This window comes from Nannospalax galili, unplaced genomic scaffold (assembly GCF_000622305.1).
Source record: "Nannospalax galili isolate Female #2095 unplaced genomic scaffold, S.galili_v1.0 scaffold278, whole genome shotgun sequence".
NCBI classification, from domain to species: Eukaryota; Metazoa; Chordata; class Mammalia; order Rodentia; family Spalacidae; genus Nannospalax; species Nannospalax galili.
Window position 1 is genome coordinate 12,562,285 of NW_008347536.1, and position 17,585 is coordinate 12,579,869.

Genomic DNA, 17,585 nt, shown 5'->3' on the forward strand with positions numbered 1-17,585 from the left:
TAATTATTATTATTATTTTTTAAATCATTAAAAAATTTTTAATAACTACATGATTAGAAGAAGCATTTCACTACAGATTTCACATATTCAGTAACACACTCCAGAGCAAGAGTACATGTCTTTCACAAGTGGCTATAAGTTTTTAGGTTCACAGTTGAGTTAATACAGTTATACAATATTAACTCAGTATAAACCCTGTAAGACATAAAATTGAATGAGTTTTTTAACCTTTAAGAAAGATCTCCATTTCATTTTAGAATATATTGTTCCTTGCAGAAAGACTCATTGTGTTTGCTATTAACACTGAGATGTTGGCACATGCATCTCTAAATTGTATGCATCTGATTATTACTAGTCATAATCAGTTGCACTTGGATACTTGGCACCTGTGTATGTCCATGAAGTCATCAGGTAGATTTCAATGGTAATGTTTATCACCTCTACTAATTAGCATGATGTAAATTTCCATGCTTCATCCTCAAATATAATACGTTTTTAAAAATTTGGTTTTTTTTGTGTGTATAGCACACAGAACATCCCAAACCATCTTATTCGACTATACACCTACTTCCCAAATGGCACCCTCCCATAGCCTCCTTCCTCCAACTACAGCCCTTATACTCTGATATCCCTGCTACTGTCTGCTGTGTTGTCGGAACCCCAGCCAATCCCCACTACTTGCCCTTCTGGTGACTGTAGTCAGCCTATCTAGAGGTCTTTGTTTTAGGAGGGTCAGTTATTCCTCTTCTAGCAGCAATCAGTACTCCTTTAGATAAGATTAGGGTCTGCTGTTCATTTTCCCAGTTCTCTGCTGGGTTTCTATCTGGGAGTCCCTTTGATCACCCTGGCCAACAACTCAAAAGAAGGTATCTCTTATCTGGCATTGTTGCTTGTTATGTAGTCTTTAGCTATGCATAAGGACCCTTAAGAAATTATATTGATCGCTTTAATCTTTGGTTATACTTTCCTTTTGGATATTTAAGGGCATACAGTTGGCCCAGATAAACCGATTTATTTTTACACTTAAGGTTGTTTGAGGATCTGTTCCTCAGGGGTCACATGGGCTTGGGATGAGCCCCTGGCTCCTTTCTTTTACCAGTTCTGCCTATGTGAAGATGAGTCAAAGGTCCTGCTTGACCATGGTTGGCTTCACTTGGAAGCATGGAGGAAGTGATTTCTCTGTGTTGACCCTCCACTTTGTAGACTGGACACAGGTTCAAGTCCATCTGGTGGGGTCTCCTCGGCCTCCTTGATCAAGAGGACAGGTGACCCACCACAATTACAGGACATTTTGAGAGATGCTCATAGTCCCCTGGAACTAGTAGACCTAGGAGGGCAAGGAGCAAAAACTGTCCTTTTTGATCCTCTGACCAAATTAGTATAGGCCTCAAAGTATGTCTGTTAAACATCCAAGAAGGTTAGTTCCACCAGTCTGATACTTTTAATTACTGTGTGTCATATAGATAAATCTTGGGCAAAGACCAATTGTTCTCAGATAAACCTTACCTAGACATATATTTCTTGATCTGTTATGTATAATTTGTAGGTAGGTTGTAGGAGTAATATGGTTCCGTCTGATTTTCAAAACTAGCTGGGCATTATTTATCTCTCGCATTGTCTCACCCCTCCAACATAGTTTTCCCACTTAAGGTGCCCCCATTTCCCCCATTTCTCCCTTAATAATACCCTTCTCCTACAGTCCTATCTCTCTTGAGCTCCTTCTTTCCCCTTATCCCCTAGGTTCCTTGTATAACCTTCCTTCCATCCCCCCTCCCTTAAATTAACCCAATTTTTGTCCATATCTTCCTTATTAAGGCCTGTTTCCTATTGTTCTCCTTCAGGTTCTTTCTTTTCTTTTACCTCCCTGTTTCCTTTCCATTATCCTGGTTCCTGTAGTTATGTTTGGATACATATTCACTTATCAGGGTTTTGTTCTAGGATCCTCATATGAGGGAGAACATATGTCGATTTTTTTTCTGAGTCTCCTGTGTTACTTCGCTTAGTATAACAATTTCTAGTTCCATCCATTTACCTGCAAATTTCATGATTTCATCTTTCTTTACTGCTGAGTAAAACTCCATCGTATAAATGAACCACATTTTCATTATCCACTCCTTAGCTGAGGGACACTTAGGTTGCTTCCATCTCTTAGCTATTGTGAAAAGAGCAGAAACAAACATGGATGTACAAGTGTCTCTGCAATAGGATGAGTTCTTTGGGTATATGCCAAGGAGTGGTATAACTGGGTCAAATGATATGTTCATTAGTAGTTTTTTAAGAGTTCTCCACACTGCTTTCTATAGGGGTTGAACAATTTTGCAGCCCCACCAGCAGTGGATGAGCACACCCCTTTCCCCGCATCCTCTCCAGCATTTGGTATCATTTGTTCTCTTGATCTTAACCAGTTTGACTGGGGTAAAATGAAACCTTAAAGTGGTTTTAATTTGCATTTCCCTAATTATTAGTGATGTTGAGCATATTTTACGATGCTTCTTAGCCATCTTTATTTCTTCTTTTGAGAACTCTCTATTCAGTTCCTTGGCCCATCTTTTTTTTTGATCTTTTTGACACAGGGTCTCCCTGTAGCCCCAGCTGTCCTGGATTCACTACAGAGTCCAGGCTGGCCTCCAACTCACAGAGATCTGCCATAGGTCACTTGTTTTCTTGATTCTTTGTTTTTTGAGTTCTTTAGATATTCTGGATGTGAAACAACTTGGTTAGATGTGTCACTGGTGAAGATTTTCATACTCTGTGAGTTTCATCTTCACTTCCTTAGGTGTGGTAGGTCATTGCCAATGTTTTCTTCAAACAGTTTCAGAGTTTCAGGCTTCACATTGAGGTCTTTGATCCATTTCGAGTTGACTTTTGTGCAAGGTGAAAGATAAGGGTTTAGTTTCATTCCAGGTGGAGATCCACTTTTGCCAGCACCATTTGCTGAACATGCTGTTTTTCCTCCAATAAATGTTCTTGGCCCCTTTGTCAAATATCAGGTGGCTGAAATTGCATATACTCATATTTGGGTCTTCAATTTTGTTCCATTGATCTATGGGTCTATTTTTGTGCCAGTACCATGTTGTTTTTATGACTATAGCTCTGTAATAGTTTAATACCTGGTATAGTAATCTCCCTGCATTGCTCTTAGTGCTCAGGATTGCTTTGGCTATCCGAGGTCTTTTGTGCTTCCATATGAATCTTAAGATTTTTTTTTCCAATTCTGTGAAAAAAGTCATGGGGATTTTGATTGGCATTGCATTGAATCTATAAATGACTTTTCTTAGGATGGTCATTTTCACAATATTAATTCTTCAAATCCATGAGCATCTTCTGATGTCTTCCTCAATCTCTTTCTTTAAAGATTTAAAATTTTCGTTGTATAGGTCTTTATTTTCTTTGGTCAGGTTTATTTGCAGCTGTTGTGAACAGGAGTGTTTCCATGTGCTCTTTATCTGATTGTTTGTTATTGGTATATAGAAAGGCTACAGACTTTTGTAGATTAATTGTGTAACCTGCCACTTTACTGAATGTGTTAATAATTGCTAGGAGTTTTCTGGTGGAATTTTTGGCGTCTCTTAAATATAATATCATATCATCTGCAAAAAGGGATAATTTAATCTCTTCTTTTCCAATTATTACTCCTTTAATTTACTTCTCTTGTCTCATTGCTCTTGCAAGAGTTTCAAGCACCATGTTAAAAAGGAGTCGAGAGACTGAACAACCTCGTCTGGTTCCTGATTTTAATGGGAATGATTCCAGTTTTTCTCCATTTAGAATGATGTTGGCTGTGGGCTTATTGTATATAGCTTTAATTATGTTGAGGTATGTTCCGTCCAATCCAATTCCCTCTAAGACTTTGAACATAAATGCATGCTCAGACTTTGAACTTAAATGCATGTTGAATTTTGTCAAAGGCCTTATCTGCATATTGAGATGACCATGTGGTTCTTGTCTTTGAGCCTATTTATATGATTTATGACATTTATTGACTTACGTATATTGAACCATCCCTGTGTCTCTGGGATAAAGCCGACTTGATCATGGTGGATGATCTTTTTGATGTGTGTCTGTATGCGGTTTGCAAGTATCTTGTTGAGAATTTTTGCATCTATGTTCATTAAGGATATGGGTCTATAGTTTTCTTTTTTGGTTGTATCTTTACCTGGCTTTGGTATTAGAGTGATGCTGGCTTCACAGAAGGAATTTGGAAGTTCTCCCTCCATTTCTATCTTTTTGAATAACTTAAGTAGTATTGGATATGGATCCTCTTTAAATGTCTGGTTGAATTCTGCTGTAAATCCATCTGGTCCTGGGCTTTTTTTAGTCAGAAGGTTTTGTATTACTGTTTCAATTTCCTTATGTGTTATGGGTCTGTTTGAGCTGTTAATCTCTTCTTGGCTTAGTTTTGGTGGTTCCCATGCTTTTAGGTACCCATTACTACAGGACTTTAAGACCCGGATTAATCCCAACTCATTAATAGTAGGGGACTTCAATACCCCATTGTTGCCATTAGATAGGTCAACAGGACAGTGAATTAACAGAGAGACATCTGAATTGATCAATACCATATATCAAATGGACCTAACAGACATCTACCAAATTTTCCACCCAAGCACCAAATAATATACTTTCTATTCAGTGCCCCATGTAACCCTCTCCAAAATTGACCATGTACTGGGCACAAAACAAAGCTCAACAAATACAGAAAGACTGAAATAATTCAATGCATTCTATCAAACCACAATGCAATGAAGCTTAAAATCAACACCGGAAGAAACCCCAGTAACCACATGAACACATGGAGATTAAACAACACACTCCTGAATGATGAATGGGTCAAAGGAGAACTTAAGAAATAAAAGTATTCCTGGAACTAAACAAAAAGGACAGTACAACACAACAAAACCTCTGGGACACACTGAAAGCATTCCTTACAGGGAAGTTTATAGATCTAAGTGCCTACATTAAAAAAATCGGAAAGAACACAAATAAATGACTTAACATTACAACTCAAGACACTTGAAAAGCAACAACAAATGAAACCCAAACCCAGCAGACAAGAAGAAATAACAAAAATCAGGTAGAAATTAATGAAATCGAAACATAGAAAACAATACAAAGAATCAATGAATTTAAGACCTGATTCTTTGAGAAGATAAACAAGATTGATAGACTGCTAGCCCAGTTAACCAAAAGAAATAAAGAGCACCTCCAAATCAACAATCAGCAATGAAAGGGGAAACATCACAACAGACACCAAAAAGATCCAGAACATTAGGGTATACTTTAAAAACCTATATGCAGCCTGGCGTGGTGGCACATGCCTTTAATCCCAGCACTCGGGAGGCAGAGGCAGGCAGATCTCTGTGAGTTCAAGGCCAGCCTGATCTACATAGTGAGCTCCAGGACAGCTGAAGCTACAGGGAGACACTGTCTCAAAAAGACCAAAAATAAAAAAATCTATATGCTACTAAATTTGAAAACCAAAAAGAAATGGACAGGTACATTTAAATCTTTAACTCATTTTGAGTTGATTTTCATATGGAGGAGAGAAGGATCTAATTTAACTCATCTACATGTGGATGGGCAGTTTTCCCATCACCATTTATTGAAGCTGCTACCTTGTCCCTATTGTGTATTCTTGGCTCCTTTATGAAAAATCAGTATTTATAATGCATGTTTTATGCACACTATGTGCATTCATGCATATGTGGGTGTGAGTCTCTGCAATCTTGTCATGACTATAAGTATATAGATCCAACACTATAGCCAAGATACTGACCAGTTCTGTCATCAGCAGTATCCCTTGTGTTACTGCTCTAGTTACTTTCTATTGCTGTGATGAAAACAATGACCAAAACCAACTTGGGGACAAAAGGATTTATTTAGCTTACAAGCACAGTCTATCATCAAAGGAAGCCAAGGCAGAAACTCAAGGCAGGATATGGAGCACAGACCATGGAGATGTGCTGTTTATTGGCTTGTTCCTCTGACCTGGCCTCAGACTGCTTTCTTATATAGTACAAGACTACCTGACCAGGGGTGACATCACCCACAATAGGCTGGGCCCTCCCACATCACTCAACAATCAAGAAAATGCACCACAAACATGGCCACAGGCCAATGCAGTGGAGGAATTTCCTCAATTGAGATTCCCTCCACCCAGGTGTCAGGTTGACACTGAAGCTCTCCAGCAGTTTCCCTTCCATCCTCTTCTCCCCTGCCTAAAATCCTAACCCTTGACAAAATGTCTGTGATGTTATTTCAAGAATGAGCAAACTCACATATATCTTTTTGAGATTGACTTATTTTTTTCACTGAACATAATTCTCTCAAACTTCATTTAAATTGTTTAATTTATACATAATTTGTTCATTTTTGTTGCTGAATAATGTTACATGGTATCTACAGTCCAAAGTTTATTTACTCAGTTACCAACTGAAGGATATCTGGTTATTTCCATCATGTATTACATATAAAGCCTTTTGTATACAAGTTTTTTTTTTCCTAAATTTGACTTATGAATTCATATAAAATATTCCAGATCATTGTGTTTTAAATCTCATCTTCCTCCTCTTCATCCTAGTTAATCTGGAAGTAATATAATTTGTGCCTTTCTTTTCTCTTAGCAACTATGTGTAACCAACCATATAGATAATTGTTCTTCAAATATTTTTTGGTGAGATCTTTCAAATACCCTTTAGAATAAAGGCACCTGGGAAGTTACAGTGGTCTTGTACCTGTTCCTTTTGATGGTTACAGCTTCTCCAAAATGTTCAGCTTTTCCATTCATTTTGATTCTCTCCTGGAGAAACTGCTCAAAATTGACAGCATCCATGATTCCATCTTCTACAGGGTGCAGTCAAGGGTGAACCTCAAAACCTGCTTCCTCTTTTTTTTTTTTTTTTGAGACAGGGTCTTCCTGTAGCCCCAGCTGGCCTGGAACTCCCTATGGAGACCAGGCTGGCCTCAAACTCACAGAGATCTGCCTGCTTCTGCCTCCCAAGTGCTGGGATTAAAGGTGTATGCCACCACACCCTTGTTTTTGTTTTTTGAATCAAGGTCTCACCATGTAGCTCTGGCTGGCCTGGAACTTGCTATGTAGAACAGGCTGACCCCATCTCCTGAGCTCCCTTGCTGGGATTAAAGGCATGCATGACCATGCCTGATTGCTTCCTCTCTTTTTGCCCCCATTCATCACAAGCTTATTCATTCACTGGCACCATGGCTGCAGCAGAGGCAGAAAACTGTACAGGTTTTTTATGTAAACATGACTATTTCTCAGGGATAGATACCTAAGATTTTGAATTCTGGGGTATGGTAATTGAATATTTCATTTTATAAGAGACTGACTGCCAAACCATTTCAGGAAGGCTATTTACCATTTTACATTCCTGCCAACATTGTAGGATGACCCAGAGTTTCTGCATCCTTGACAGTTTTTAGTGTTGTTGCTTTTAAATTTTATCTGTTCTGGTAGGTGTGTAGTAATATCATTGTTATTTAAAGACACTTGCATGGCATGTTTTCTAAGAACTTGAATTCCTAGAAATGAAAAGTAGTCTGGAGTTGCTAGGCCTGCCTTCACTACTTTTCTTACTGTCTCTGTAGATAGTGCAGAGGTATCCACTGACATTTAGTGCCTTGGGAAAAGCTGGATTTTATTTCTCCTACCCAATTATTGTAATAATTCTTTAAATTTTAAAATGCCATTTGGTGTTTATTTTGTTCTTTCAGTGAATATTTATGGAGCCAGTTTCTCTACTAGATCTGGATACACAAAGAAGAATGAGAGTTTCTGATTTAACTTGCTTATAACCAAAAAAGATGGGTAGGTGAGCAGGTCCTTAGAGTCAGGGTGGGAAGTGTTAGAATGGAAGCTAGTGCAAGGAGTGCAGGCTACTGTGCCAGAGGTGACTGATTTCAGCTTGTAGAAGCCAACTATTAAAGATCTAGGGACTTCACAAATTGGTTTTCTCAGCAGCAGCTTGAAATTGACTATGGCAGGAATAATTACAAATTTGTAGATGGGGATGTAAATGGGAATTTTCTAATTGTTCTCCTCATTCTTTCTCTCTTTCTTTTGCTAAGTCCCCCTCAGGACATCTCCTTTCCTAGTACCCCATTGGTACTACAGGAGCAGAGTCACCAGACACAACCCTTACCTTACTGCATGAGCCCATTCTGTGGGCTATCCTTGGACCAACTGCTTCTGGTGAGACAGCAGCTTTTCACAAATAGGTATTGAGAGTAAAACTGGGCTGAAATCCTTTGTGGGCTTTGTTTTCGTTCCAGAGATTATAAGGCAGCTAACATCTATATCAACTTATACCTTGTCAACGAGCCTTGGCTCTTCTCACTGGCCTGGTGCTCCAGAATCAACTCCGTGACCACAGACAACATTGCACTCCTGAGACGGATTAATCGCCCTCTTTTCTTCATGGTGAGCTGCTTGTCCAAATAATTTTAGGTCTGGTACAGTTGTGGTCTGTGTCCCCCACCCGTATGCTGCCCTGAATGCAGCACCTTGTTAGCCTACTTCAGAACAGTGACACCTGTGAGCGCTGGTGGTTTGTCCTTTTCTGTTCTTTCACCCAAATCCTTTTGTTTTTTTAACTGAATCCTTATAGTGTGCTTTACATTCTGTGCATAATTTACACATACACACCCTGAATTGGATACTATTATTGTAATGACTAGAGCAACTTCATTTTGTACAAAGTAGCCACCAGAGAGATGGCAGAGCAGTTAAAAACACTGGCAGTTCTTGCAGAAGACCTGGGTTTGAATCCCAGCACCCGCATCGCAGCTAACAACTGACTGTAACACCAGTTCCCGGGGATCTGATGGCTTCTTCTGTCCTCTGCAGGCATTGCGCAACACAGATGCACTTACATACAGGCTTTACACACACACACACACACACACACACAAAATAAAATAAATAATAAATTTTAAAAAAATCAGAGAAACAGCCAGCTCAAGATCTGAACTTAGTTCCAGTAACTTGGTTCCCCCTTGAAGTTTGTTTTCCTTTTAGAAATAGCTGACCACAGAAAGGAATATTGCCACCCAGACACTGCAGCCATGCTTCTTGCCCACCCAAGGGAAAATAACCTAAACAATATCCTGTCTTTCTTGGTCTGAAATAATAATCAGCTCATAGGTATCTTGGTACATGGTCTCATGATGTAAGATTTGCAGTGAGGTTGGACCCCAGAGCTTTGTTATTGCGCATGCCCGCACATCCGCAGGCGTGTGTGTGTGTGCGCGCGCACACACACACACACACACACACACTCGCACACACACACACACACCACAGAGGTGTCTGGTGTCCTGTTTTAGCCCATCTGTTCCTCGCTCTGAGGGACTTGGTGAACCTGAAGTTCTGATTTGCAGTCACAGCTAAATCCTGTTATTTAGAACCTGAGCTAGCTAGTTATTGCAACAAAGCCTGAGTTTCTTATCTGGATAGAGTAGCATGCAACAGAACAGGTTGGTTTGCTTTTTGAGAGCCTCACTATGTTACACCACTCTCAAAACCCTGGGCTCAAGCTATCCTCCTGCCTCAGTTTCCCAAGTAGCTGAGACTATAGACTCACTCTGTCATGCCATACTAGAAAACATTTTAAAGGCCAGAGAGATGGCTCAGCGGTTAAGGGTGCTTCTTGTTTTTGCAGAAGACTCAAGTTCTGTTCCCAGCACCTATGCCAGGCCGCTCACAACCACCTGTTAATTCGAGGGGATTTGATGCCCTCCTCTGCCCTCTGTGGACATCTGTGTACATGTGGTACACACACACACACACACACACACACACACACACACACACAATTCTTTAAAAATAAAATAAAACAAGCCAGACGTGGTGGTGCATGCCTTTAATCCCAGCACTCAGGAAGCAGAGGCAGGCAAATCTCTGTGAGTTCAAGGCCAGCCTGGTCTATATAGCAAGTTTCAGGCCAGCTGGGGCTACAGGGAGACCCTGTCTCAAAAAGACCCTATACATATATGTACACACACACATACACACATGCATATATATATATATGTATATATATAAACAATTTAACTTTAAGCTTCAGGCAGGAAAGTCTCAGTGGAGAGGGGCTTTAGGTTGCCTTTTTCATAACTTCACCCCCAGTGGCCTCTAATTTTTGACCCATTTAAGGGAGGCAGAGAATCAGGGTTCAACAACATAATCTCACAGGGCCAGTACTGCATGAAGGCCTTAAAATGGGAATGTAGAATTACTAGCTCCTTCATTCCCTGTTGGCTCAAGCAATTTCCTGGAGATAATAATGAAAAACACTTTGGATGCAGGTCCCTCAGCATAGCTGAAGCCTTTCCACCTGCCTGTCCCCAAACAATGCTACTTAATATGTATGATTTAGTAACATTTCCTAGCATTTTCATTTTCTCTTTTGTTCTAAATTTTTAATTGTGCTTTTGTACATGTCATACAATAGTTCTTAATCAAATTAGACACTCCCTTTCCCATCCAAACCCCACCTACCCATCCACCCCTGTCTCCCACCTCAGACCTTATGTGATCTGCCATACATGTTAAGTTCTATCCAGTCAAGCATTTGTACCAAGATGTCCTTTGGTGTAAATTCATCCATTGGAGTCTAGTCAGCCTATCTAGAGATCGTAAGGTCTACTCTCCCTCACCCAGTAGTAATCAGTCTCCAACAATTCCCAGACTAGGGCTGGTCCACTGCCCATTTCCCTTGCTCCACTCTAGGCCCCTGTCTGATTGAGTTGGCATAGGTCCTGTGCTCAATGCCACCATTGCCACAAGTTCTCATGTGTAAACTTCCAGTGGCCTGAAAGGCTCTGCTTCCCTATGTTCATGAGCCAACCCTGGCTCTTACAATCTTTCTGCCCACCTCTTCCAAAGTGGTCCCTGGGCTGTGGGTGGGTGCCATTTAATGTAGGAGTCCTATCCAGGGACACATACTCTGCAGTCTCTTATTCTTTAAAACTTGGACAGTTGTGACCTTCTATGTACATCACACTCTGGAAACTACTGCAGAATCCCACAACTGGTCACACACAGAGAACAAATACCTAAACCTAGGTGACATACTGCAGTTGAACCTCTATTCTTAAGGCTCATGGAACATAGCAGGACCAGGGGATAGAGAGAAAATTAGTGCATCCCTTAACTCTCACCAGTGAAGCTTCCTTATACAAACAGTATGATTTGTTTTTTAAAAATTGATCATAACAATGAACTTTTTGATTCAATCATTATGAAAATATTCAATGTAGAAAGTGAATACCCTCCATAATCCCATCTCCCTGAATCAGTAATGCCCCAAGCATGTTCCTGTGGAATGTATAATTTCACCTTAAATGATGCTACTATTTCCGAAAGCATTCTTTTTCATTTCAGTATTTGAACTGATAATAAATTCATGTGATTCAAAGTTCCAAAAGTATAAGAAGACATAAGTTTTAAAAGTACTTCCTGGGGGCTGGAGATATGACTCAGCAGTTAAGAGCACTGGCTGCTCTCTCCCGGGTTTGCTTCCCAGCATCACACGGTGGCTAAGAACATCTGTAACTCTGGTTCCAGGGGATCCGACCCCTCTTCTGACATCCTTGTGCACTGCACAAAATGGGTACACTTACACACATGCAGGCAATATACTCATACACATGAAATAAAAATAATAAATAAAATTTTAAAAATTGCCAGGTGTGGTGGCGCACGCCTTTAATCCCAGCACTTGGGAGGCAGAGGCAAGTGGATCTCTGTGAGTTCAAAGCCAGCCTGGTCTACTTAGTGAGTTCCAGGACAGCTGGGGCTATAGGGAGACCCTGTCTCAAAAAGACCAAAAAAAAATTTTTTTAATTAAAAAAGAATTTCTGTATAGTAGGTATCTTAATTATTTTTCTTATTGCTATGATCAAATATTCAACAAGAAAGTTGGGAAGGAAGGGTTTATTTTGGCCTGCAGTTCATGAGGATACAGTCCATTGTGACAGGGGAGTCATGACAACAGAAGCATGAGACAGCTGGTCACACTGCATCTGCAGTCAGGAAGCAGAGAGAGATGAATGCTTGGGCTTAGCTAGCTTTCTCCTTTTTATGAGACCAAGACCCAAGCCCAAGGAATGGTGCCACCTGAATGAGATCATCTTCCCACCTCAGTTAATTTACGATAATCCCTCACAGCATACCCAGAGGCTTGTCTCCTTGATCCAATCAAATTGATACTATTAACCGTGATAGTAGGGCTACTGTGATGATTAAATGTAAAAATAACCTTAAAGTAGTTTCGGGCTCTTGCCAGGCTTCTAGCAAATGCTTGTTAGTTGTTAGTTGCTATTATCAGTGTTACAGTTACTGGGGTTATTAATACTATTACTCAGCAGAGGGGCACACCTAGGAGAATGGCCTGAGAAAGACGAAAAGCACGAGCTCCAACAGCAGCAAGTAAAACTGGAACAGAGCAATGGAGATAGAATTGGAGACTCGAACCAGGAATTTATGAAATTCATGTGTAGATGCAGGAAGCAGAGTTCCTGAGAGCTCTGGGCAAAGGGCTAGCTTGGGCAGAGTCTGGAGATGTGGGGGTGTAAGTCAAGGGAATTAGAGTTAAGTATATTTATGTGAAGAATGTTGATTCAGAACAGCGATTCCTAAATGCTGGTTCAGAGCCTAGCTACTTCCACATTACCAGTGGAATCCAGTGTTAAAACTGGAGATTTTCATTCCTTAAGTCTGTAGGTAGTCCTAGAAAACTACACTACTAAAACCTGCCCAGAGTGATCTGGATGTGGAAGCCATGTTACAGAAACAGTCTAAGAGGTCACATAACCTGGACTGGAGTCCTGGTTCTAGAACAGATTGATGTGTCAGGCTTCTCTGGGATTCCCTCAGGTGTCTGCCTTGAAAGTCAAGGAGGATGACAGGTGTGGAGTGTTTTATTCCTTGCTGAACCCTCATATGCGTGAGGGTAACTGTTAGGAGAGCTGGAGGTAGTCTCTCTGTCTTCTTCTTCTCATCTGGCTCCCCTTCTTCTCCTCTTCCAGTCTGGGTAGGAGAGCCAGGGATTTAGCTTTCCAAACGTAAAGTTCTTTAACTGTGATCTATTTCATATTTTGCAGACACCAAGATACTACACATTCATGTGGGTTTTCATGGTTATTGTTTCTGCATTTATCATTTGTGCCATATTTTATTATCACTGGTAAGTACGCATTTATAATTTTACATGGAAATTTTCCCCCTAAAAAGTAATAGATAGGTACTTACATGAATTAGAAAAGAAATTAGTTATTTTCTTCTGACACTCTAGATGGCAAGATCGGTTTCTGATCTGACCCTCTCATCTCATTTAGCCTCATATACCCCTTCCTCCTCCCTAACACATTTTCAAAGTAAGGACTCTTGCTGAAGCCTAGCCAATCATTCACTATGGATTCAGTGTGATTGTTAAGAGAGGATGGGTTGAAGGTGCCCAGAACAAGTGACAGAGCAGGGTTCAAAGAACAAGTTTATGGACCAGGAAGACTGGGCTTTAGCCCTGGCTTATCTTCTTAGTTGCTGGTTGACTTTGAGAAAAAATTTTGTCCCTTCCTAGGCCATACTTCTTTTTCTGTCTGCCAAAGAAAATGACATTTGAGAATCCTTGCAGGGAAAATGCTAAAGGATTGTGCGTTTTAAGATGAAAGAGGGAAATAACATCCCAAAAGAAAAATGTAGGTTAGAGGAGACAGTGATTCTTTAGACCCCCATCATTTATTTTGTTGTTGTTTCTTGTCTTTGAGACAGGGTCTTACTATATAGCCCTGGCTGGCCTGGAACTCACTATATAGCTCAGGCAGGCCTCCAACTCACAGAGATCTGCCTGCTTCTGCCTCCCATCATTTCTTGTCTAGTGAAGCACAAGCCCTCTGCCCAGGTGAAAATCTAGATGGAAAACGCTTCTTTTCTGGCCACTGCCTCAAATTATTGTCTGTTTAAAAGAGACCTGTGAATTGATACGTGCTATGTTTCCTTCTAGGCAGAAAGAGCTCAAAAGAGAAAAGTGGCTTGAAGCCACCACTGCTACTGCAGGTAAAGTCAAAGGCCTTCCACCTCTTTCTTCGTCATCCTTCTCCATTGCTTTCGAGGAGACAGAGGCTGCTCTTCATACCTCTCATAAGAGCTGAGGGTGTATGGAGGAATTGCAGGGGTAGGAACCACAGGAAAGCAGAGTCCTACTGTAGTCAGTCCCTCTGTGTCCTTGAGTTCTTTCTGAAAATCCAAACAAGCACCAGTGGGAAAAAAGTTATGTTGTTCCTGATATGAATTATGTAGTTAGGCTTATAATGGTGCGTTGTTACTGAACATGTGGGTTTTAAGATAAAAGAGGGAAATAACCTTTAATCCCAGCACTCACGAGGCAGAGGCAGGCAAATCTGTGTGATATTGAGGCCAGCCTGGTCTACACAGAGAGTTCCAGGCCAGCTAGGGCTACGGGGAGACCACTGTCCTAAAAAGACCAATAAATAAGTAAATAACAACAACAAAATAAACATGAAATCCCTTGGAAGATTTGAAGCATAGGTATTTATTTGTTCATGCCTTCATATGTTCGTGAATCACATTACTGGGTACTTAGTTTGTGCCAGGTTAAAAAGAACTGAAACTGTCTCTGAGAGGGAGGGCTGTCCCATAAGACCAGTGAGAAAGCAAGGAAAACCAGCAATTGATACCATTGGGCTAGACACCTAAGTCCAGGGCAGAGTAGCTACCATGCCCATGAGGGCTGGAAGTGTTTCATGGGGCTTTAATTGTGGATTGTGCATGTTAGAAGAATCAGAAACCAAATTTTGTAGGTCCTAAAATGATAGGCTGGAGTTTATGCCCACTGCATATGGGCAATAGGAGTTGACAAGTGAGTTTGAAATAGAAAATGTTTGTTCAGCAGGATATCTCAAGAGCAGAGGAAGCAAGATAGGCCCAGGAAAGGAGTGAGGAAGCTGAAGTTTATTTCTTAGAGGACTGTGAGAATAACCACACGGTGAATTACTAATTTTTGAAGCCAGTTATGATGGTTAATTGTCCTCGTCAACTTGATTGGATTTTAGAATCACCTAGGAAGTACATCCCGGGATGTTTCTATGAGGGCCTTCCCTCAACTTTAGCTGAGGAGGGAAGACCCACCTTAAACATGGTCTAGGTGTCCAGATGGAACAGAAGGAAGGAAAGGAGCAGGAAGGCCAGGGGAGCATCAGCATCCATCTCTGCTTCCTCACTGTGATGCAGTGTGATCACCTGCCTCATACTCCCTTCACCATGCCTTCCCTGCCATGAAGTCCTGTATCTCTCAAACCATGAGTCAGAATAGACCCTTTATTCCTTGAGTTGCTTCTGGCCCGTTATTTGATCCCAGCAAGGAGAAAAGTAACTTGTACACTAGAGCAACCTCAGAAAGGAAACCAGGCAGAAACCCATGCAGCACATGGTGTCATTCTCTTCTACAGTCTCTAGAGACATAAGTAAAGTTGGCACAGTCACAAAAGTATGAGTTATTGTATTTCTCTCAGACAATAGTGAAGCTGTTAAGACTCCGTGTGCTAGCTCGCCTGGGGCTGAGCTGATGGTATAGTACTTCAGCCTGAAGGAACTGATCCACAAGGCCATGAAAAAATGGTCAGAAAATTGAAGCTAAGTGGAGGTCAATGGTCTTTTACATGCTTTGAAACTTGTTTTTTTTTTTTTTTTTTTTGTCATTTTGACACAGGGTCTCCTTGTAGCTCAAGCTGGCCTGGAACTTGCTCTGTAGACCAGGCTAGCCTGCCCCTGCCTCCTGCGGGCTGGGACTAAAGGCATGGCACCACCATGCCTGGCTTGAAACTTTAGTTTTAAGACAGGTTACTCAAAACTCAAAGTGGCAGAGAGATCTCAACACTTGAGTTTCATGGATTTTAGGATTGTTGTAGGATCTAGAGAAATGACCTAGTGGTGAAGAGCATTTGCTGTTCTAAAAGATTTGAGTTTGATTCCCAGCACCCATGTCAGACAGCTCATGACTCCCTGTAACTCCAGCTTCAAGGGATCTGATACCATCTTCTGGCCTCCCCGGGCACTTACAAGATGCATATGCCCATATTCCCACACAGACACACATAGGTAAATAAACAATTTTTTAAATCTATAAAAAAGATTGTTCCATGGCTCTGCTGTCTCTGGGCTGTATTCCAGCCACCTTAAGATTATCAATAGCTGCATTAGTAGGCTAGGGCAGCCATAAAATAAGTGTCACAGATAGTGGTGTGAACAACAAAAATTTATGTTCCTACAGTTTTAGTGGCTGGAGGTCCAAGATCAAGGTGTGGGTAAGATTGGTTCTTGATTAGAATTTTCTTCAGCCTTGTAGACAGTTGCCTTCTCACAGTGCCCTCCCATGCCCTTTCCTCTTTGCCTACATGGGAAGAGAGACCTCTCTGCTCTCGCCTCTTCTTACAAGAGCACTAGTTCTCAACTATCTCCATAATGGTCCAATTTCCAAATAAAATTACATTGAATATTTAGGGCTTTAAGATACAAATCTATGAGAAGAGTAGGAAATGATTCAGTCTAGGTAAGTACTCTACCACAGAACCACATCCCTCAATCCTAATTCTCTATCTTACAGCCAAGAAACATTTCAAGCACAGTAATGGTGAGGAGGGCATGGGCTGGAAAGAGGTTTTCCCTATTGCTTTTTGTGGTGCTGGGGATCAACTTATTCATTCTGAGCTATGTTCCCAGCCTGGGGAAGAGGTTTTAAAGGAAAACTTTAGAGAAATATGTATATTTGGATGACAGAGATTGCTATAATGCATTAGAAAAATTACTAAGTTTAATTTTACCCCATTATGTTGAAATGCTGATAAGAAGGTAAGGTGAGTAGAAAATAACTTCAAGATGTTCCCTGTTTTTGATTTTTAATAGTTCATAGTTGTCTGTTATAGAAACTTTTGCCTGATCTAAGCAGAAAGTAAATGTATTAAAAGGCTAATTGGGATCTCCCAGAGATACCCAGAGGGTACAGGACCAAGTTTAGAATCAGGGAAGGAACAAAGAAGACTGGATAGAGTCAGGATCTTAACAAAAACCATAGCCCAGATCACTCAGGTTGAGGTACAAAACAGTGTCACAGCTTTTCTTAGACAGGGTCACATTGTGTGGCCCAGGCTGGCTTGCAACTCTTGATCCTCCTGACTTATACCTCCAGGTCCAGCCAAGAAGCCACATCTCACACCACAGCCATTTGTAAGATGACCATGTACTGCTGCCCCCCAATGATGCCACATCTACTGTCAGAGGTCACTTGCTACCTCTGTCATCTATTTTACATAATTTCTTATGAAAAGTCTTTGGGTTTTTAAAAAATATTTGATCATCTGTGGCACAGCTATTTTTTCCTCAAGCTATTTTCTGAAATTCTTCCTTTTGATTCTTGGTAATTCTATTAAGATGTGTGTGTGTGTGTGTGTGTGTGTGTGTGTGTGTGTGTGTGTGTGTTTGGCTGGCTGGAGAGATGGCTCAGTGGTTAGGAGCCATGGCTGTTCTTGCAGAAGACCCAGGTTCAATTACCAAC

General features: G+C 40.8%; 1 protein-coding gene across 1 annotated transcript in view; it reads left to right on the plus strand.

The window, feature by feature from the left end:
• Nucleotides 1-14,166, plus strand: part of Gdpd4 (glycerophosphodiester phosphodiesterase domain containing 4) — a 97,341-nt gene extending 83,175 nt beyond the window's left edge. Inside the window, exons 15-17 of the mRNA XM_008844264.2 lie at nt 8,290-8,437; nt 13,120-13,202; nt 14,019-14,166. Of these exons, the coding sequence (XP_008842486.1) occupies nt 8,290-8,437; nt 13,120-13,202; nt 14,019-14,166 (379 nt within the window). The remainder of the gene's footprint in view (nt 1-8,289; nt 8,438-13,119; nt 13,203-14,018) is intronic.
• Nucleotides 14,167-17,585: the final 3,419 nt, after the last annotated feature.